Consider the following 24,687-nt stretch of genomic DNA (forward strand, 5'->3'; position numbering starts at 1 on the left):
AAGGGGCAATTAAAGACAGGGCACAGATGTGGAGTCTCGCCCGTGAAAAAGATAAACGAAGGGAGAAATCATTAAATCACGGGAGATACCTGTCTGCTATTGATGTTCAATGAAAAAAACCAGCATTGTTAAAATTAAACACAAAGAATGGGCAAGCCTTCCAATTTGTAGGGAAAAACAGTTTTTTTTAGATCAAGTGATTTTAATGGGACAAATCCCCAAGGATCAATTCTGCCGAAAAAGAAAACACTTGCTTTATTTTATAGCCTTGTATTTTGTTCTTGAATGGGGGGGAAGGGGGGGGGGGGGGGGGGGTGTGGGAATTACTTTCAGATTATGATGGCAGAAGCGACGGGAATTGCTAATTGGTGCATTTCCAAGGGCTCTTTCTCAGGAATGTTTCATTTTTAATTGGGCTTTGAACGAGTCACGGGTTCTGAGGAAGCCCCCGAGCTGCGGCACAATGGGAATACCTCCGCATTGGCAAACCCAGAGGCAGCCAAGGCTTATGTCGAGGTCATGTTGCGGCTGTACAGGACATTGGTTCGGCCGCTGTTGGAATGTTGCGTGCAATTCTGGTCACCTTCCTATCAGAAGGAGGTTGTGAAACTTGAAAGGGTTCAGAAAAGATTTATAAGGATGTTGCCAGGGTTTGAGCTACAGGGAGAGGCTGAATAGGCTGGGGCTGTTTTCCCTGGAGCGTCGGAGGCTGAGGGGTGACCTTATAGAGGTTTATGAAATTATGAGGGGCATGGATGGGATAAATAGACAAAGTCTTTTCTCTGGGGTGGGGGAGTCCAGAGCTAGAGGGCATAGGTTTATGGTGAGAGGGGAAAGATATAAAAGGGGCAACTTTTTCATTCAGAGGGTATAGATTGAGCTGCCAGAGGAAGTGTTGGAGGCTGGTACAATTGCAACATTTAAGAGGCATTTGGATAGGTATATGAATAGGAAGGGTTTGGAGGGATATGGGTCGGGTGCTGGCAGGTGGGACTAGATGGGGTTGGGATATCTGGTCGGCATGGATGGGTTGGACCGAAGGGCCTGTTTCCATGCTGTACATCTCTAAGACTCCATGTCAGGCCACGGGTTCAAATTCTGATGTGGTGACATATAAATGCAGCAAAACCAATCCAGAACAGGAAAGCAGTCTCACTGATGAAGACTGTACCATCAACTAACCACCCAAAGACATAACCAGCTATCACTAGTATCTTTACATACAGACAAAGAAAGACACCACTTTGACTAGGTTAGGATGGATAGTGAGGGCCTTCTTCCTTGGGTGGTGATGGCTAGCACGAGGGGACACAGCTTTAAATTGAGGGGTGATCGATAGAGGACAGATGTCAGAGATGGTTTCTTTACTCAGAGAACAGTAGGGGCGTGGAACACTCAGCCTACAGCAGTAATAGACTCGCCAACTTTAAGGTCATTGGATAAACATTTGGACGAGAATAGAATAGTGTAGGTTAGATGGGCTTCAGATTGGTTCCACAGGTTGGCGCAACATCGAGGGCCGAAAGGCCTCTACTGCGCTGGAATGTTCTATGTTCTAACACCTCCATCCTGGGACAGGCCAAACAGAGACACGCATGGGAATTCCCAGAAGGTCTGGCATTCAAATCGGAACTCCATCAACAAACACATCACTAACACCAGCGCTTCACCAGAGGCTCACTGATGATATTACCGAGCATGGGGACAAACCGTCTGAAAACAAACCTGCCAGCTCAAACTTACAACCCTTAACCTGAGGTCCAAATCTTCTCAAAAATCACAAATGTACTGCCAATGTCCCTGTCGGGCTGGAAATCTGCTGCCCTTACCTGGAAGGTTTGAGTTGGAAAGACAGGCTGGAATCACGGGAGGCTGGGAGGTGACCTTACCCAGAGGTGGACAAGATCATGAGGGCCATATAAATAGGGCTAATGGGGAGGTGTCTCTTCCCGAGAATGGCTAGGGAGCACACCTTTAAGGTGCGAGAGGAGAGAGGTTTAAAAAAGACGTGGGGGGGCAAATGTTTGATTCAGAGGGTGGTTTGTGTGTGGAATGAACTCCCAGAGGAAGTGGTGGATGCGTGTATACTTTAAAAGACACTTGGGTAAGTCCATGAATAAGAAATATTTGGAGGGATATGGAGCAGGAGCAGGAAGTTGGGACTAGTTTGGCTTGGGATTATGTTCGGCATGGACTGGTCAAAAGGTGACTCTGTGATTCGCCCTCCACGTGACTCCAGGTCCCTACGGTGATGTTGCTGACCCGGAAGTGGTCTAGCAAGGGGCAAAAATGCTAGCAATCCCCACATCTGTGAGAGGTACTACAAAGGAATTGGTCAGGAAAAGGACAATTAACTCGGAAATACACGGCCTGTGACAAGATGTGATATCCACACTAATCTAGGCTCTGGTTCCCAGCATCTGCAGCCCTTGTTTTTTACCTAGAAAACAGCCCCAGCCTGTTCAGCCTCTCCCTGTCGCTCAAATCCTCCAACCCTGGCAACATCCTTGTCAATATTCTCTGAACCTTTTTTGCGTTTCACAACATATTCCCGAAAGCAGAAGTGAACATGGCTTTCCAAAACTGGCCTCACCCATGTCCTGCAACATGACCTCCCAACTGAGGAATCCTAGCCTTGAGGCTCAGTGGGAATGAGGGGACCCAGTGTATGGAAAACACTCATCCCTGGTTCTGAGGGGAGACAGGGTGACGTAGTGGTAATGACGCTGGGCTAGTAACCCGAGGGGATTATGAGCTCAAAGTCTGCCATGACAGCTTGGAGAGAGGTGAACTCAATTGTGAATTGTGAGTGTTTGTGTGAGTGTGTGTGTGTTTGTGAGTGAGTCTGTGTGTGATTGGGTCTGTGTGTGTGAGTGGGTCTGTGTGTGAGTGTGTGGGTCTGTGTTTGTATGTGGGTCTATGTGTGTGAGTGTGTGGGTCTGTGTTTGTGTGTGGGTCTGTGTCTGTGAGTTGGTCTGTGTGTGTGTGTGTGGGTCTGTGTATGGGGGTCTATGTGTGAGTGTGTATTTGTGTTTGAGTGTGTGTTTGAGTGTGTGTCTGTGTCTGTGTGTGTTTGAGTGAGTGGGTCTGTGTTTGTGAGTGAGTGGGTCTGTGTTTGTGTGTGGGTGTGTGTGTGAGTGGGTCTGTGTGCCTATGTCTGTGTGTGTGTATGCCTGTGTTTGAGTGTGTGTCTGTGTGTGTGTGTGTGGGTCTGTGTGTGAGTGTGTGTCTGTGTGTGTCAGTGGGTCTGTGTGTGAGTGTGTGCCTGTGTTTGAGTGTGTGAGTGTGTGTGTCTGTGTGTGTGTGGGTCTGTGTATGAGTGTGTGTCTGTGTGTGAGTGGGTCTGTGTGTGAGTGTGTGTGTGTGTGTGTGTGTGGGTCTGTGTGTGTGTGTGTGAGAGTGGGTCTGTGTGTGAGTGTGTGTGTGTGTGTCTGTGTGTGAGTGTGTGTGTGTCTGTGTGTGTGGGTCTGTGTGTGAGTGTGTGTCTGTGTGTGAGTGGGTCTGTGTGTGTTTGAGTGAGTGGGTCTGTGTTTGTGAGTGAGTGGGTCTGTGTTTGTGTGTGGGTGTGTGTGTGAGTGGGTCTGTGTGCCTATGTCTGTGTGTGTGTATGCCTGTGTTTGAGTGTGTGTCTGTGTGTGTGTGTGTGGGTCTGTGTGTGAGTGTGTGTCTGTGTGTGTCAGTGGGTCTGTGTGTGAGTGTGTGCCTGTGTTTGAGTGTGTGAGTGTGTGTGTCTGTGTGTGTGTGGGTCTGTGTATGAGTGTGTGTCTGTGTGTGAGTGGGTCTGTGTGTGAGTGTGTGTGTGTGTGTGTGTGGGTCTGTGTGTGTGTGTGTGAGAGTGGGTCTGTGTGTGTGTGTCTGTGTGTGAGTGTGTGTGTGTGTGTGTGTGGGTCTGTGTGTGAGTGTGTGTCTGTGTGTGAGTGGGTCTGTGTGTGAGTGTGTGTGTGTGTGTGTGGGTCTGTGTGTGAGTGTGTGTGAGTGTGTGAGTGGGTCTGTGTGTGAGTGTGTGTCTGTGTGTGAGTGGGTCTGTGTGTGTGTGTGTGTGTGTGTGGGTCTGTGTGTGTGTGTGTGTGAGTGGGTGTGTGTGTGTGTATGTGTCTGTGCGTGAGTGTGTGTCTGTGTGTGTGAGTGTGTGTCTGTGTGTGAGTAGGTCTGTGTGTGAGTGTGTGTGTGTGTGTGTGGGTCTGTGTGTGAGTGTGTGTGTGTGTGTGGGTCTGTGTTTGAGTGTGTGTCTGTGTTTGTGTGAGTGTGTGTGTGTGTGTGTGGGTCTGTGCGTGAGTGCGTGTCTGTGTGTGAGTATGTGTGTGTGTGTGTGAGTGGGTCTGTGTGTGAGTGTGTGTGTGTGTGTGTCTGTGTGTGTGAGTGTGTGTGTCTGGAATTGTGAGCCAGACTCACAGCTGTTGAAAACAATACGAGAAAGGGTTGGAGAGATGCTCAACATCCGCGGGAAGTGAGAGAAACAGAGTCGATGTTTCCAGTTCAAACACGGGAGGTGCTGGAGAAGACTCGAGGCTTTACCTCTGAGCCTCTCTCTCCGCTGAGTTTCTCCAGCGTTCTCTGTGTGGGTTGCCGCTAGCGGCCGTGCCTCAGTTGGAGTCGTGAACATCCCTTCAGAGAAGGGAATCTGCCCACCCTACCTGGCCTGCAGCTCCACGTGGTTCCAGGCCCTCCTGTTCTTAACACCCTCAGCAATGAGCTGCTCAGTCAGAGAGGTAATGATGGAATGGATAATAAGCACTGCAACCCCCACATCCCATTGGAGAATAAAGAGAGAGAATAACATTTATTGGCAGTGTGCTTTAGCCCAGCTCCCATTTTTTTAAAAGAGTTAAATCTCATTGTGGATTCCATTAAAGATACAAACAGAAGCTTCTGTCGCGCTTTGAGTGGGCTGGATTTGAATGGAAAATTTCTTTCCTTTCTCCCTGCTCAGAGTCGAAATCTCTATGAAGACTGTGCTTACACAGAACCTCTTTATCTGGCATTATGTTGGATTAAACCTTAATTCTCATTACTGAATGCATTGAAGGCTGCAAGTTACCACTGAAAATCGATAGAACAAGGAAAGAGGATTAATCGAGTGAAGAATGGGTCTGTCATCATAAACGTACAATATCCTTTGAAGGTAACTCTTTATCACATCCGTTGCAAAGTGCCCTTGACTGAGAACTGAAATGTCACTTCATCAAGGCACAAGGCCTCTGTTTGCACTGGGAGGGCATCAAGAGAGGGATAGGTGCAGACTCACACACACTCACACACACTCACAGACCCCCCCCCACACACACACACAGACCCACTCACACACACTCACACACACACACTCACACACAGACCCACTCACACACACACACACACACACACTCACACACAGACCCACTCACACACACACACTCACACACACACTCACACACACTCACACACACACACTCACACACAGACCCACTCACACACACTCACACACACACACTCACACACAGACCCACACACACACACACACACACACTCACACACAGACCCACTCACACACACTCACACACACACACACACTCACACACACAGACACACACACACACAGACCCACTCACACACACTCTCACACACACTCACACACACTCTCACACACACACACAGACACACACACACACACACTCACACACACACAGACACACACACACTCACACACAGACCCACACACTCACACACAGACCCACTCACACACACAGACCCACTCACACACACTCACACACACACACAGACACACACACTCAGTCACACACACAGACCCACTCACACACACACACACAGACACACACCCACACACAGACCCACACACAGACCCCCTCACACACACAGACACACACACTCACACACACAGACACACACACTCACACACAGACCCACTCACACACACAGACACACACACTCACATACAGACCCACCCACTCACACACACAGACCCACTCACACACAGACCCACACACACAGAGAGACACACACACTCACATACAGACCCACCCACTCGCACACACAGACCCACCCATACACAGACCCACTCACACACACACTCACACAGACCCACTCACACACACTCACACACACACAGACACACACCCGCACACAGACCCCCTCACACACACAGACACACACACTCACACACATACACTCACACACAGACCCACACACAGGCCCACTCACACACACAGACACACACACTCACACACACAGACACACTCACTCACACACACACACCCACACACAGACACAGACCCACACACAGACCCCTTCACACACAGACACACACACTCACACACATACACACACACACTCACACAGACCCACACACAGGCCCACTCACACACACAGACACACACACTCACACACACAGACCCACTCACACACACAGACACACGCAGATCCACTCACACACACACACAGACCCACTCACACACACAGACACACACACTCTCACACACACAGACCCACACACAGACCCACACACAAACACAGACACATATACTCACACATAGACCCACTCACACACACTCACACACAGACCCACACACAGACCCCCTCACACACACAGACACACACACAGACACACACACTCACACACACAGACCCACTCACACACACAGACACACGCAGATCCACTCACACACACACACACAGACCCACTCACACACACAGACACACACACTCACACACACAGACACACACACTCACACACAGACCCACTCACACACACAGACACACACACTCACATACAGACCCACCCACTCACACACACAGACCCACTCACACACAGACCCACACACACAGAGAGACACACACACTCACATACAGACCCACCCACTCGCACACACAGACCCACCCATACACAGACCCACTCACACACACACTCACACAGACCCACTCACACACACTCACACACACACAGACACACACCCGCACACAGACCCCCTCACACACACAGACACACACACTCACACACATACACTCACACACAGACCCACACACAGGCCCACTCACACACACAGACACACACACTCACACACACAGACACACTCACTCACACACACACACCCACACACAGACACAGACCCACACACAGACCCCTTCACACACAGACACACACACTCACACACATACACACACACACTCACACAGACCCACACACAGGCCCACTCACACACACAGACACACACACTCACACACACAGACCCACTCACACACACAGACACACGCAGATCCACTCACACACACACACAGACCCACTCACACACACAGACACACACACTCTCACACACACAGACCCACACACAGACCCACACACAAACACAGACACATATACTCACACATAGACCCACTCACACACACTCACACACAGACCCACACACAGACCCCCTCACACACACAGACACACACACAGACACACACACTCACACACACAGACCCACTCACACACACAGACACACGCAGATCCACTCACACACACACACAGACCCACTCACACACAGACACACACACTCTCACACACACAGACCCACACACAGACCCACACACAAACACAGACACATATACTCACACATAGACCCACTCACACACACTCACACACATACACACACACACTCACACAGACCCACACACAGGCCCACTCACACACACAGACACACACACTCACACACACAGACCCACTCACACACACAGACACACGCAGATCCACTCACACACACACACAGACCCACTCACACACACAGACACACACACTCTCACACACACAGACCCACACACAGACCCACACACAAACACAGACACATATACTCACACATAGACCCACTCACACACACTCACACACAGACCCACACACAGACCCCCTCACACACACAGACACACACACAGACACACACACTCACACACACAGACCCACTCACACACACAGACACACGCAGATCCACTCACACACACACACAGACCCCCTCACACACACAGACACACACACTCACACACACAGACACACACACTCACACACAGACCCACTCACACACACAGACACACACACTCACATACAGACCCACCCACTCACACACACAGACCCACTCACACACAGACCCACACACACAGAGAGACACACACACTCACATACAGACCCACCCACTCGCACACACAGACCCACCCATACACAGACCCACTCACACACACACTCACACAGACCCACTCACACACACTCACACACACACAGACACACACCCGCACACAGACCCCCTCACACACACAGACACACACACTCACACACATACACTCACACACAGACCCACACACAGGCCCACTCACACACACAGACACACACACTCACACACACAGACACACTCACTCACACACACACACCCACACACAGACACAGACCCACACACAGACCCCTTCACACACAGACACACACACTCACACACATACACACACACACTCACACAGACCCACACACAGGCCCACTCACACACACTCACACACACAGACCCACTCACACACACAGACACACGCAGATCCACTCACACACACACACAGACCCACTCACACACACAGACACACACACTCTCACACACACAGACCCACACACAGACCCACACACAAACACAGACACATATACTCACACATAGACCCACTCACACACACTCACACACAGACCCACACACAGACCCCCTCACACACACAGACACACACACAGACACACACACTCACACACACAGACCCACTCACACACACAGACACACGCAGATCCACTCACACACACACAGACCCACTCACACACACAGACACACACACTCTCACACACACAGACCCACACACAGACCCACACACAAACACAGACACATATACTCACACATAGACCCACTCACACACACTCACACACAGACCCACACACAGACCCCCTCACACACACAGACACACACACAGACACACACACTCACACACAGACCCACTCACACACACAGACACACACACTCACATACAGACCCACCCACTCACACACACAGACCCACACACACACAGACCCACTCACACACACACACTCACACACACCCACTCACACACACTCACACACACACAGACACACACCCGCACACAGACCCCCTCACACACAGAGACACACACACTCACATACAGACCCACCCACTCGCACACACAGACCCACACACACACAGACCCACTCACACACACACACTCACACAGACCCACTCACACACACACAGACACACACCCGCACACAGACCCCCTCACACACACAGACACACACACTCACACACATACACACACACACTCACACACAGACCCACACACAGGCCCACTCACACACACAGACACACACACTCACACACACAGACACACTCACTCACACACACACACCCACACACAGACACAGACCCACACACAGACCCCTTCACACACAGACACACACACTCACACACATACACACACACACTCACACAGACCCACACACAGGCCCACTCACACACACAGACACACACACTCACACACACAGACCCACTCACACACACAGACACACGCAGATCCACTCACACACACACACAGACCCACTCACACACAGACACACACACTCTCACACACACAGACCCACACACAGACCCACACACAAACACAGACACACATACTCACACATAGACCCACTCACACTCACACACAGACCCACACACAGACCCACTCACACACGCAGACACACACACTCATATACACACACACACACACTCACACACAGCCACACACTCACACACACTTACACTCTCTCACACGCACACACAAACACACACACATACACTCACACACACATACCCATACACAGACCCACTCACACAGAGACACACACACTCACACACACAGACCCACACACAAACATAAGAATACACACTCACACACAGACCCACACACAAACACTGACACACACACTCACACACACCCACACACACGCTGATACACAGACCCACACACACAGACACACACACTCACAGACCCACATACATTGACACACACACTCACACACAGACCCACTCACACACACAGACCCACACACAAACACAGACCCACACACAGACCCACTCACTCACAAACACAGACCCACTCACTCACAAACACAGACGCACACTCACAAAAAACACAGACACACACACACATACTCACAAACACAGACACATACACACACGCACACACACAGAGACACTCACACTCACACACACACTCAAACACAGACAGACACACTCAAACATAGACACACTCACTCTCACACACACAGACACATTCACATACACACACACAGACCCACACACAAGCACAGACACACACAAACATAGGCACACATACAAACAAACACACTCAAACACAGACACACACACAAACACAGACACACACACACAAACACACTCATACACACACACTCAAACACAGTCACTCACTCAAACACAGACACACTCACTCTCACACACACATACACACAGGCACACTCACACACACAGACCCACACACAAACACACACAAACACACTCTCACACATACACAAACACACACTCAAACACAGACACACACAAACACAGAAACACACAAACACAGGCACACACACAAACACAGACACGCACACACAAACACAGACACACTCACACACACAGACACACACACAAACAAACACAGACACACACACACAAGCACAGACACACACACAAACACAGACACACTCACTCACATACACAGACACACACACATACACAGACACACACACAAACACTCTCTCAAACACACACACACACAAACACAGACACACACAAACACACACACACACACACTCAAACACAGACACGCACACACACAGGGACATACACACAATCACACTCACACACTCAAACACAGACACACATACACAGATACATACACACAAACACAGACACAGACACACACTCAAACACACACACTCAAAACACAGACACATGCACAAACACAGACACACACAAACACAGACACACGCACACTCACAAACACAGACACATATACTCACACAGACCCACTCATTCACACACACTCAAACACAGACACACACACACAAACACAGACAGACACACTTACACACACAGACCCACTCACTCACACACACACACTCACAGACACACACACACAAACACAGACACACATACTCAAACACAGACACACACACACACACACACACACTCACATACACACACAGAGACACAGACACACACACAAACACAAACCTACTCATTCACACACACACTCAAACACAGGCACACTCAAACACAGACACACATACTCAAACACAGACACACACACACTCACATACACACACAGAGACACAGACAGACACACAAACACAGACCTACTCATTCACACACACACTCAAACACAGGGACACTCAAACACAAACACACACACACACTCAAACATAGACACACACACGCAAACACAGGCACACTCACTCACACACACTCAAACAGATACACACACTCAAACACAGACACACTCACTCTCACACACACACATACACACTCACATTCACACACACAGACCCACACACAAACACAGACACACACACACTCACACACACAGACCCATTCACTCACAAACACAGACACACACTCACACACACAGACACACACTCAAACACAGACACACACAGACCTACACACACAGACCCACTCACTCACAAAAACACACACTCACACAGACACACACTCAAACACAGACACACAGACACACTTACACACACACACTCAAACACAGACACACACACTCAAACACAGACACCCTCACTCACACACAGACACACTCACATACACACACACAGACACACAGACCCACTCACTCACACACACACTCAAACACAGACACACACACAAACACAGACACACTCACTCACACACGCACTCAAACACAGACACACTCACTCTCACACACATACACACTCACATATACACACAGACACACTCACACACAGACTCACACACAAACACAGACCCACACACTCACACACACAGACCCACTCACACACAAACACAGACCCACTCACTCACAAACACAGCCACACACTCAAACACAGACACACACACTCACACACAAACACAGACACATTCACACACACACAGACACACATACTCAAACAGATACACAGACACACACTCAAACACAGACACATTCACTCACACACATACTCACACACAGACACACACAAACACAGACACACTCTCTCTCACACACAAACACAGACACGTTCACACACACACTCAACTTAAACACACACAGATATGCTCACACACATTCAACTTAAGCATGCACACTCACACATGTGTGCATTTACACACGCTCTCACACACACAAACACAGACACACACACACAACTTAAACATGCATGTTGACACACACGCACACACACACAGACACACTCACAAACACACACACACACACACAACTTTAATATGCACACACAGGTGTGCACACACATACATTCACACACTCAATGTCAACATGCACACACGTACATGCACAGACACACATGCTCATGCTCACACAGACACACACACATACACACTCAACTTAAACACGCATACTCACACACATGTGCGCTTACACACATGCTCACACACAAACACACACACACTCAACTTAAACACATTCACACATGCGTGCATACACACATGCTCACACACAAACACATATATCACACTTCCGGATCGCCCACCCAGAGAATCCCACACCCAGTGGGTCTCGCTCTGTATCTGATCTCACTCCCAGTGGATCTCTCTCTCTCTGTCCACAATCTCCCTCTCAGTGGATCGCTCTCTCTCTGTTCCTGATCTTCCTCCCAGTGGATTTCTCTCTCTGTTCCCGATCTTCCTCCCAGTGGATCTCTCTCTCTCTCTCTGTCCCTGATCTCCCTCCCAGTGGATCTCTCTCTCTCTCTGTTCCCGATCTCCCTCCCAGTGGATTTCTCTCTGTTCCCGATCTCCCTCTCAGTGGATCTCTCTCTCTCTCTCTCTCTGTTCCCGATCTCCCTCCCTCTGATAACTTCCGAACGTCAGACGAACAATTCAAAGGTTTTCAATCATTAGAAAGACTGAGAGGTGAATGTCCCACCATTCCAGAAGTTTGTCCTTGCTGATGATATCTATTTTCCAGCCAGAAGCGAGTCTTTCTGTTTGATCCAGTTCACTAAGATACTGGAACAAATGAAGAAAATATGAATCTTTTCAAATCCTGGTGATATCTTGGGGACAGTCCAAATACAGTGGAGGAGGTGTTGGATGTATCAGAATGTGTGGAGATGGATAAATCTCCTGGTCCTGATCAGATATATCCAAGAATCCTGCAAGATGCTAGAGAAGAAACTGGGAGGGGGGGGGTTGATGATGTTTTTGCCTCATCGTTAGCCACAGGGAGAGGTCCTGGAAGACTGGAGGGTAGTGAATGTGGGCCCTTATTCAAGGGTTGCAAAGAGAAACCTGTGGACTATAGACCAGTCAGCTTAACATCAGTGGCGGGTAAGTTACTGGAGAAGATTCTGAGGGATAAGATATACATGCATTTGGAAACACAAATGGGGTTTGATTAGGAGCAGTCAGCGTGGCTTTGAGAGTGGGAGACCATGCCTCTCAAATCTGTTGGAGCACTTTGATGAAGTGACCAGGAAGGTTGATGAAGGCAGGGAGGTAGATGTAGTCTGTATGGATCTCGTAAGGCCTTTGATAAGGTTCCACATGGCGGGCTGCTCTGGAAGGTTGGATCGCGTGGAATCCAGGGGCAGCTGGCAAATTGGATACAGAATTGGCTTGATGGTAGGAAGCAGCGGGTAATAGTGGAAGGATGCTTGTCGGGCTGGAGGCCTGTGACTAGTGGAGTGTCCCAGGGGTCGGTGCTGGGCCCATTGCTGTTTGTTATCGATATCAATGATTTGGATGAGAATGTACAAGGCATTATCAGTAAGTTTGTAGATGACATTAAAACAGGCGGGATCATGGGCAGTGAGGAATGTTCTCAGAAATTGCAGCAGGAACCTTCAACACTATTAACCCCTCGAGACCGATTACTAAACTTTGTGATCTCGGACTAAGCCCCACCCTCTGCAACTGGATCCTCAGTTCCCTGACCCACAGGCTATAATCAGTGAAGATTGGGGACAATATTTCATCCTCACTTACACTCAACACTGGAGCCCCCCCGGGGTGTGTCCTGAGCCTCCGACTGTACTCACTGTATACCCATGACTGCCTCGCCAAATACCAGACTAATGCCATTTACAAGTTCACTGATGACACCACCATAGTCGGTTGGATCTCAGATGGCGATGAAACAGATCACAGATGGGAGGTGGAAGACCTGGAAAAACGGTGCACTGAGAACAACCGAGCTCTCAATGCCGGCAAAACCAAGGAACTCACTACTGACTTTCGACGGGGTGTTACTCATACCCCCCCCCTACACATTAACAGCACAGAGGTGGGACGAGTGGAGAGTGTCAAGCTCCTGGGAGTGGTCATCCACAACAGGCTTCCTTGGCCTCTTCATGTGGATGCACCGGTTACAAAGGCCCAACAACGTCTCTCCTTCCTCAGGCAGCTGAGGAAATTTGCCATGACGGCGAATACCCTTGCCAACTTTTATCGGTGTGCCATCGAGAGCGTTCTGTCTGGATGTATCAGTACCTGATACAGCAACTGTACCATTCAAGATCGGAGACGGTTACAGAGAGTGGGGAACTCGGCCCGGACAATCACAAAGGCCAACCTCCTGTCGATAGATTCCATCCACCAGGGTCAAGGAAAGGTCGCCAGCGTTCTCAAAAACCCATCCCACCCTGGCAATGTTTTTCTCCAACCTCTACCATCGGGGAGAGGGTACAGAAGCCTGAACACACACACCGGGCAGTTTTGTAACAGTTTCTACCCTACTGCTGTTAGAATGCTGAAGGGCCTCATAAACATTCGCCTGTACCTGTGTTTTTGCTGCTGTTTACCTATTATTTACTTATCTCTGCTACTTAACTCTGTGATCTGCCTGTGTCGCTCGCACCTCTCACTGAGCCTCGGTACATGTGACAATCAATTCAATTCACTCACTCCTTGGAACTTGACGGTCTCCAGGGGTGTGCCCTCAACCTCTCCGCAGCATCGATCCTGTCGAGTTCCCTTGGGATCGTACATGTTTCAATGAGACCGCCTCTCAGGCTTCTCTGTTCCAAACAAGCCCAGGCCCAATGGACAGTCTCTCCATTGCTGGAACATCCCAGTGATCTTTCACTGGACTCAGTACTTTGAGGTCATGGGGAGACAGCCCTAACCTTTCCACTGTGAGGAATTTCGCTGCTTCCCATTGAGTGCAGACATTCTTTAGAGGGAGACAACTCCCTTCAGAATTACAGGCAGACAGACACGTACAGTCGCACAGTGCAGAAACAGACCCTTCAGTCCACGTTGACCATCATCCCAAACTAACCTCATCCCACCTGCTCCAAATCCCTCCAACATTTCCTCTTCATGTACCTGTCTCGATATCTTTTCAATGTTGTAAATTTACCCGCATCCACCACTTCCTCAGGAAGTTGGTTCCACACACAAACCGCCCTCTGTGGAAAAAATTTGCCCCTCGTGTCTTTTTTAAATCTCTCTCCTCTCACCTTAAAAGTGTGCCCCCTAATCTTGAAATCTCCCATCCTGCGGGAAAAGGCAACTACCGTTAAACCTATCCATACCCCTCATTATCTTATAAGCTTCAATAAGGCCACCTCCAGGCTTCGGTAACAACCTCTGGTCCCAGCCAATCCAGCCTTTCTGAATAACTCCAGCCTTCCTTTCCTGGCAACGTGCCGGTACATCTCCTCTGAATCCTCTCTAGCTTAATAATATCCTTCCAGGATGTGGGTTTGCTCGCTGAGCTGGAAGGTTCATTTTCAGATGTTTCGTCCCCATACTAGGTAACATCATCAGTGAGCCTCCAGATGAAGCACTGGTGACATGGCCCAGTTTCTATGTATGTGTTTAGGTTTCCTTGGGTTGGCGACACCATTTCCTGTGGTGACGTCATTTCCTGTTCTTTTTTTTCTTGAAATGGGATCCAAGTCAATGGGATTCAGTCAGAACTCTATCAACAAACACATTGACTTGGATCCCATTTACTACCTTCTGAGAAAAAGAACAGGAAATGACATCACCACAGGAAATGCTATCACCACAGGAAATGGTGTCACCAACCCAAGGAAACCTAAACACATTAATGGAAAGTGGGCCATGCCACCAGTGCTTTATCCGGAGGCTCACTGATGATGTTACCTAGTACGGTGACGAAACGTCTGAAAACAAACCTTCCAGCTCAGCGAGCAAACCTACATCCAGAACCACAACCTGAGCTACAAATCTTCTCAAAACTCCTAGAAGGAACTTCCTAGAACTGGGTGGCCAGAACTGGACACAGTATTCCATAAAAGGCCTTACCTCATACAAGCTCAACATGATGACCCAACTCCTACACTCAAAGGAGAAAGTGAGGACTATAGATGCTGGGGAGTCAGAGTCAAAACGTGAGGTGCTGGAAAAGCGCAGCCGGTCAGGCAGCATCCGAGGGGCAGGAGGGTCAATGTTTCAGCTATAAATCCTTCATCGGGAATATGGAGCCGGGTGTTGGGGTGATGCAGGTGGGGGGGTCATAGCGATGGGTCAGAGGGGAGCGAGGGTGGGAAGGAAGGTGGACAGGTCAAGAGGGCAGTGCCGAGTTGGAGGGTTGGATCTGGGATGAGGTAGGGCCATACCTGCCAACCCTCCAATTTATTTATCAGGCCCCTCCTCCCCAGCCCCCCCACCCACCACCACAATCCTGATGAAGGGCTTCTGCCTGAAAACATCTCCCTATCTCCTTTTCCAGAACCGCGCCCCTAGAGTCAAAGGACTGATCTAAATGTGACACAAACGTCAAAGAATTATGTACCTGAATCCCTAGGCCCCTCTGTTCTACAAGACTTAGCCCGAGTTGTACAATTTCCCAGCCAGGCCACTGAATGGAAGGCAGGAACATACGGTGGACTGAATATCTAACACACGCTCCAGTACCCAAACAAAGCGGAATTATTCGCATTGTAATCCTCCGGCCCCTGGAGACTCCTGAGATTAGTAATAATTAGTTCCTACAAGGTCACGCGTGCATTGGCGACTCACTGATATCAGGAGGAGTTAATGCGATTTCGGCATCTGCATTACAGCCCCTTTAATGACTGGATCAGACAAAAAGGATTCGAAGTTGCCAGGGACAATCAACCAGATTCCGAAAATGGGGGGGAAACCTTTCCGTGTGGGCAGGAAATAAACTAGGGGGCACATTTCTAAGGTGAGAGGCATGGGCAGGGTGAATAGACAAGGTCTTTTCCCTGGGGTGGGGGGAGTCCAGAACGAGAGGGACATAGGTTTAGGGTGAGAGGGGAAAGATATAAAAGAGGCCTAAGGGGCAACTTTTTCACCCAGAGGGTGGTACGTGTGTGGAACGAGCTGCCAGAGGAAGTGGTGGAGGCTGGTACAATGACAACATTTTAAAGGCATCTGGATGGGTATATGAATAGGAAGGGTTTGGAGGGATATGGGCCCAATGGGACAAGATTAGTTTCGGATATCTGGTCGGCATGGACGAGTTGGACTGAAAGGTCTGTGCAGTACCATCTTCATGAGGGAGTGCAGCGTAGGTTCACGAGGTCAGTTCCTGGAATGGAGGGATTACCTTACACTGAAAGACTGGGGCGACTGGGCTTGTAAACCCTTGAGTTTAGAAGACTGAGAGGGGATCTGATTGAGACATACAAGATTATGAAAGGATTGGACACTCTGGCAGCAGGAAACATGTTTCCGCTGATGGGTGAGTGCCGAACCAGAGGACACAGCTTAAAAATACAGGGGTAGACCATTTAGGACAGAGATGAGGAGAAACGTCTTCACCCAGAGAGTGGTGGCTGTGTGGAATGCTCTGCCCCAGAGGGCAGTGGAGGCCCAGTCTCTGGATTCATTTAAGAAAAAGTTGGATAGAGCTCTCAAGGATAGTGGAATCAAGGGTTATGGAGATAAGGCAGGAACAGGATACTGATGAAGGATGATCAGCCATGATCATATTGAATGGTGGTGCAGGCTTGAAGGGCAGAATGGCCTACTCCTGCACCTATTGGCTATTGTCTATGACTCTACGAGAGGAGGACATTTTAAAAAGAGGGCAAGAGGCAATGTTTATTGTGGCCTGTGTGCGGAATGAACCTATCGTAGAGCCCCGACAATATGGACGCTGGCCATTTGGCCCATCAAGTCAGAGTGGGGCCTCCGAAAAGAAATCCACCCAGACCTACCACACCCCTGCTTTTCCGATGGCTAACCCACGTAGCCTGTACATCCCTGGACACTGTGGACAGTTTTTTTTTCCATGGCCAATCCACCCTAACCTGAACATCTTTGGAATGTGGGAGGAGACCCACGCAGACACGGGGGGAACGTGCAAACTCCGCACGGTCAGTTGCCTCAGGCTGGACTCGAACCCGGGTCCCTGGTGCTGTGAGGCAGCGGTGCTAAACGGTGTACCACTGGTTATGAGGAGAAATGACACAAATTAGGCTTGTTTTCTCCAGAATTTAGAAGGTTGGGGGGGGGGGGGGGCGGCCTGGTCAAAGTCTTCAAGACATTAACAGAAAAGACAGCTTAAAGATAAACTACTGGCTACTGATTCTTGACCTCGGGGGCGTAGTCTGAGAAATAGGGCCAGAACATTCAGGACAGATTTTAGGAGAAATGTCTACACACAAAGGGTGAAGGAGAATTTTAAATCTGAGATTGACACATTTTTGTTCAGCAGGAGGGATAGAGGCCAAAGTTGGTCCAGTGTATGGAGTTAGGCCGCAAATCAGCCACGATCTCACCGAATGGTGGGGAAGGCTTGACGGGCTGAATGGCCTCCTCCTGTTCCTGTGGAAGATGCAAGTCCATACAGCCGAGGAGCAGGAGGTCATTCAGCCCATTGACTCTGCTCTGATACTCAATAGAACATTACAGTGGAGTACAGGCCTTTCGGCCCTCGATGTTGTGCCGGGTTGTGACACCAATCTGAAGCCCATCTAACCTGCACCATTCCATATGCCCATCCAATGCCCTGAAAGTTGGTGAGTCTGCCACTGTTGCAGGCAGTGAGTTCCACGCCCCGACTACTCTTTGAGTAAAGAAACTCCCTCTGACATCTGTCCTCTATCGATCACCCCTCAATTTAAAACCGCGTCCCCTCGTGCTAGCCATCACCATCCAAGGAAAAAGGTTCTCATCCCTATCTAACCTTCTGATCATCTTATATGTCTCTATTAAGTCACCTCTTAACCTTCTTCTCTCTAATAAAAACAGCCTCAAGTTCCTCATGGAGATCATCGCTGATGTGATCATCCTAAATGCCACTTTTGCGGCCTATTCCCCATAGGCCTTGAATCCCCCGTCCTGATTAACAATCAATCCATCTCACTCTCCGATATACAGAATGACCCAGCCTCTGAGTTCAACTGGCTCAAGGGGCAACTGGGCGTTGGCAATAAACTGGCCTTGCCCAAGTCATATTGGCTCATTTACCTCTCGGCCACTACATGGGGGTCTATAGTACACCCCCGAAAGTGTGGCTCTCCCTTTCTCTTTGTTTCTGGGCTCAACTCGTAATCACAGAATCACAAACAGCGCTGAACAAGGCCATTCAGCCCATCGTACCAGTACCAACTCCACTATCAAGTGGCTAACTCCCTCCTTTCCCCTATATCCTTGCACACCATTACGACCCAAATAATCACCCAATGCCGACACCTTCCCTGCCTGAACCTTGAATGCCACCATTGAACCTGCTTCTGCCATGTTTCCAGGCAGCGGACTGAGATGTGCCATCCAGGTGGGCAGTTGGGGGGTGGGATTTTAAAAATACATGAATTTATGGCTTGAAATGCCATAATATCCAAAGCCTCAGGCCGGAAAGTGGGACGTGTGCAGATGTGGAGCAGTTTTGTCGGTGCAGACTGGATGGGCTGAAGGGCCTCTTCTGCACTGCCTGATTCTATGTAATATTTAATGAAATATCAAGCCTGGTTTGCTATTCAATGAGATCAATATTGACCTGTGGCCTACCTCTACGTAGATTTCAATGTCTTGACAGCTTAACATTTCTCTACGACAACAGGTGAATGGACATCTGTGCAATGGTCACCAGGCAGGAGGGTTCCCTCCCAGTTGGAGAACACTTCAGGGGTCCCGGACATTTGGCCTCAGACCTTCGGGTGACCATCCTCCAAGGCCGACTTCTGGACGGCAACAACGCAGAGTGGCCAAGCAGAGGCTGATAGCCAAGTTCAATACCCAAGGGGAGGGGTCAACCGGGACCTTGGGTTCATGTCACACTACTGGTGACCCCACTGCACTATATACACACACACACACAGACACACACAGACACACACACACACAGACACAGACACACACACACACACACACACACAGACAGACACACACACAGACAGACACACACAGACACACCCACACCTACACACATAGACACACAGACATACACACACACATGCACACACAGACACTCTTACAAACTCACACTCACACACTCTCTTATGCACACGCTCTCTCATACATACACACATACATCCCCCCACCACCACATACACCCTCTCACAGGGTTATACTCCATCACACTCACACAAACACACACACATACACACTTTACCAAGTATGCACACATGCAAGCACACATGCAAACACACTCACACTCTCGCATGCACACACATACACATACTCAGACACACACACAGACACACAGACACAAACACACGTGCACAAACACACACAGACACACACACACATGCACAAACACACACAAACACACACGTGCACAAACACACACAGACACACACACATGCACGCACAGGCACAGACACACACACCCATAGACACACCCACAGACACACACACACACATACACACTCACCCCCCCCCCCCCCCCCCCCCCACACACACACACACATATTTCAATGGGGTGAATTTACATTTGCAGAATGAAATTTGCAGATACTTTATATTTTGCTCAAAAAGCACATAATCTGCAGGCAGTCAATCCACGTAATATTTTATAAATTCCACTGTGGAAATAGAACCAGCCTGACTCAAGACTGGGATACAGACAGAGTCTAACCGCACACCTTTAATGCATTGACTGAGCTGAAATATCACCTTTTTTAAAATAAAACTTTAAGTTATCTCGAGAATGTCACCAAAAACAAGTTCTGGGATTTACGTTATTAATGAACCGAAACCTGCAACCCATTCTAAAAGATGAAAGACTTAACAGCAATCTAGGTTTGTCAATCTATCATTTCAGTTGCATGGCACTGTAATCTTTTGCTATAAATTCTGTGTCTTATGGTCTTATTCATCAGACAACCAGCTGATGAAGGAGCAGCGCTCCGAAAGCTAGTGCTTCCAAATAAACCTGTTGGACTCTAACCTGGTGTTGTGTGATTGTTAACACTGTCCACCCCAATCCAACACCGGCACCTCCACATCATAACATTTCTCTGGACAGGTCATTTGACAGCTCAATGATTTGATGCACGTGATTGAATGGCGGAGTGGACTCGATGGGCCGAATGGCCTTACTTCCACTCCTTTGTCTTACGTCTTACTTTTAATTCCAACAAAGGGCATATTCTTCCTCCCAAAGGGCCTTGCACCTTTCCCGAAGCACTCAAAAGGTGTCCTAGGGCCATATCCCAAAGACCGACTTCAAACTCTTGAAAAGGAACTGCAACTCATCAATAAACTGCGACGGTTTTAGACACATTCTGACCAGGTCGGAAACACACGAGTCACATTTTGGACATCCACAAGGGAAAATCAGATCGGCCTGAGGCAATGGTACAGCCGTCCACGTGTGGGGGCATCCGGGAGCTTCAGATATACAAGTCCCAACCTGTTAGCAGGACTCCAAACCCCAAGTGATTCCAAGGGTCACCTCGCACTGTTGCTGTGATCCTTTATATTAAACAACACCCCGGGAAGCAAGAGCACGGAGGTCTACGATGAAGTCAAGGCGGAACAATAATAGGAAACTAATAATAAACCAGCAGTGAAGCACTTACCCAAGGGGACCTGAGGAATTATAGGATCCACAGTTGAAGGTTTCGCTTTCACTGGAATGGGGGTTATTGGTCCGTTAACCATAATGTGACCTGGAAAAGTGACAACACCATGTGATTAGTTGCTATTAAAACACCTTATTGTTAATTGCCTTTTGATCGTTGGTATTTGAAGGTTTGCAGGGAGTGATCTGTTTGACCAGATTGAGGAGGTATCTGGACCGTGTTATTTGAAAAGGGGGCCAAAGAAGGTTGACAGCCCGGGAACAGGCCCTTCGGCCCTCCAAGCCTGAGCCGATCCAAATCCACTGTCTAAACTTGTCGCCCAGTTCCTAAGCATCCGTATCCCTCTGCTCCCCACCTACTCATGTATCTGTGCAAACGCACCTTGAGTGAACCTACTGTGCCAGGCCAGTGAAAGAACATTCAGATTTTTAATTTTAAATACGCTTCGAAGCAATGACATGGCGTAAGGGAATTGCTTGGACCATTCCACGGGTAATCACACGCCTGGGTCAATGGCTGTTACATAGGAACAGAAAGGGCCATTCGACCCCTCGAGCCTGGTCCACCACTCAATGGGATCATGGCTGATCTGTGGCCTAAATCCATTAATACCTTGTCTTAACCGAGATGGATCTATCGCTGATTTAAAATTAATTGAACTAGCATCACTGCCACTTGTCAAAGGTTATTCCAAACACACCTACCACTCTGTAGAAGCACTTCCTAATGTCTCTCGTGAATGGGACCCAAATTCTTAGACTATGCCCCGAATTTCTAGAATCCCCAACCAGTGGAAATAATTTATCTACCCAGTCTTTTCCATTAATATCAGAAAGGTTTTAATCAGACTGCACCTTAACCTTCTAAGTTTTTTAAGAAAAAAAAGGCCTATTTTGTATAATCTTGTCTGATGATCCTTCAAGGCCAATATACCCTTTGGTTGGGTAAAGTTTTGTTTGGTATTCAATCAGAGACATACCTGCCGAGAGAGAGACAGAGAGACACTACGTAGCTCAACCTCTGCCTTTCTAAGATAACCTTTTCTAGGAGTTCTGTGTGATACCTGAAGCCCTGATCCAGAAAAGGTGTTGGGAGATGTTTCCTGAGTGAGTTGCCAGTGACAACTGCCTGTATCTAGTGTGACAATGCTGTAGTTCAAAAAGGTTATTTTTTTTTGAAGAGAGGTTGCAAGACAGAGGCACCAAGACAAACAGAATTAACAGCTGGTGAGGACTTGATTTCTTTTAAAAAGTTAGAACAACAGAAGCAGCCTGACTGGGTGTGACCAGCTCTCACAGACCAAGCTTTCTAGTTTTTTGTTTAGTTTTTTAAGTTTAACTTGAAGCTGTTGCTGTTGTAGACTTGAGGAAGTGACAGCTACCTTTTCCCTCTCTCGGGTATAGCCAGAGGCTGGGTTTTCTTCCTGCTGTTCTCCCTTTCTGTGAAACAAATCTATTTTTCCGAATTTCCCTTTTCGCCAAGGGGTGTGTTTATGGAATGTTACTATCTTGGAACAGTTAATTAGTAATAGTTACCGGTATCTATTATTCAGTTAAGTTTTCCAACAGAGTTAAGTTAATCTAAGTTGTACTTTCTTTTGTTTGCATTTTAACTTTAGTGATTTAAATAAACTATAGTTTTGCTTAACATTGAATAGTTTACCAATTGCATTAGATCTGGAACTTTACAATTGCCTTAAAAATCCGAAAAAGTTAGGGTCTAGGAAAACCTTCTTAAAATATTTTGAGGGGATCTGGGCCGGTCCATAACACGAGTGACAATTTTTGCAGCAAAAGTTGAACTACAGTGTTAATACTGTGTGGAAATGTACATTACAAAGTCAGCAGAATCACTTATTGCATTAAATTTGATGTGTATTTCTATATTATCTGAAGAAAGACGGACAAGTTTCAGTTTACTCTAGGTTTTGAGGTCTGTGAGTGGTGTTAGACGCCTGGTTTACATACATTTAAATTTGGACTTTAGAAAACGAGGGAAGAAGAGAGAAAACAGAATCGGACTATTTTGTGGGTGGTCCAGGGTGACAGAGGCCAGATTTCTTTTAGAGAAAAATGCAGAACATGTAGAATCGTAGATATGTCCAGCACAGAAACAGACCCATCGGTTCAACTCATCCATGCTGACCAGATATCCCATATTAATCTTGTCCCAACTGCCAGCACCCGGCCCATATCCCTCCAAACCCTTCCTATTCATGGCCCCATCCAGATGCCTTTTAAATGTTGTCATTGTACCAGCCTCCACCACTTCCTCTGGCAGCTCATTCCATACACGCACCACCCTCTGTGTGATAATGTTGCCCCTTAGGTCCCTTTTAAATCTGGGTTTGATTCCACCCTTGGGTGACTGTCTGCGTGAAGTTTGTATATTCTTCTCGTGTTTGTGCGGGGTTTCCTCTGGGTGCTCCAGTTTACTCCCACAATCCAAAGATGTGGCGGTTAGGTGGATTGGCCATGCTAAATTGTCCCATAGTGCCC

The 24,687-nt window shown here is 48.4% G+C and overlaps 1 protein-coding gene across 4 annotated transcripts in view; it reads right to left on the bottom strand.

Moving 5' to 3' along the window:
• LOC132836369 (pyruvate carboxylase, mitochondrial-like) overlaps positions 1-24,687 on the bottom strand; it is a 721,522-nt gene that overhangs the window by 143,034 nt on the left and 553,801 nt on the right. For all 4 annotated transcript variants that reach the window (XM_060855868.1, XM_060855869.1, XM_060855870.1 and 1 more), the window contains one exon: positions 22,187-22,276. In XM_060855868.1, coding sequence (XP_060711851.1) covers positions 22,187-22,276 — 90 coding nt within the window. The remainder of the gene's footprint in view (positions 1-22,186; positions 22,277-24,687) is intronic.

The sequence above is a fragment of the Hemiscyllium ocellatum genome, chromosome 46, assembly GCF_020745735.1.
Source record: "Hemiscyllium ocellatum isolate sHemOce1 chromosome 46, sHemOce1.pat.X.cur, whole genome shotgun sequence".
Classification (NCBI taxonomy): Eukaryota; Metazoa; Chordata; class Chondrichthyes; order Orectolobiformes; family Hemiscylliidae; genus Hemiscyllium; species Hemiscyllium ocellatum.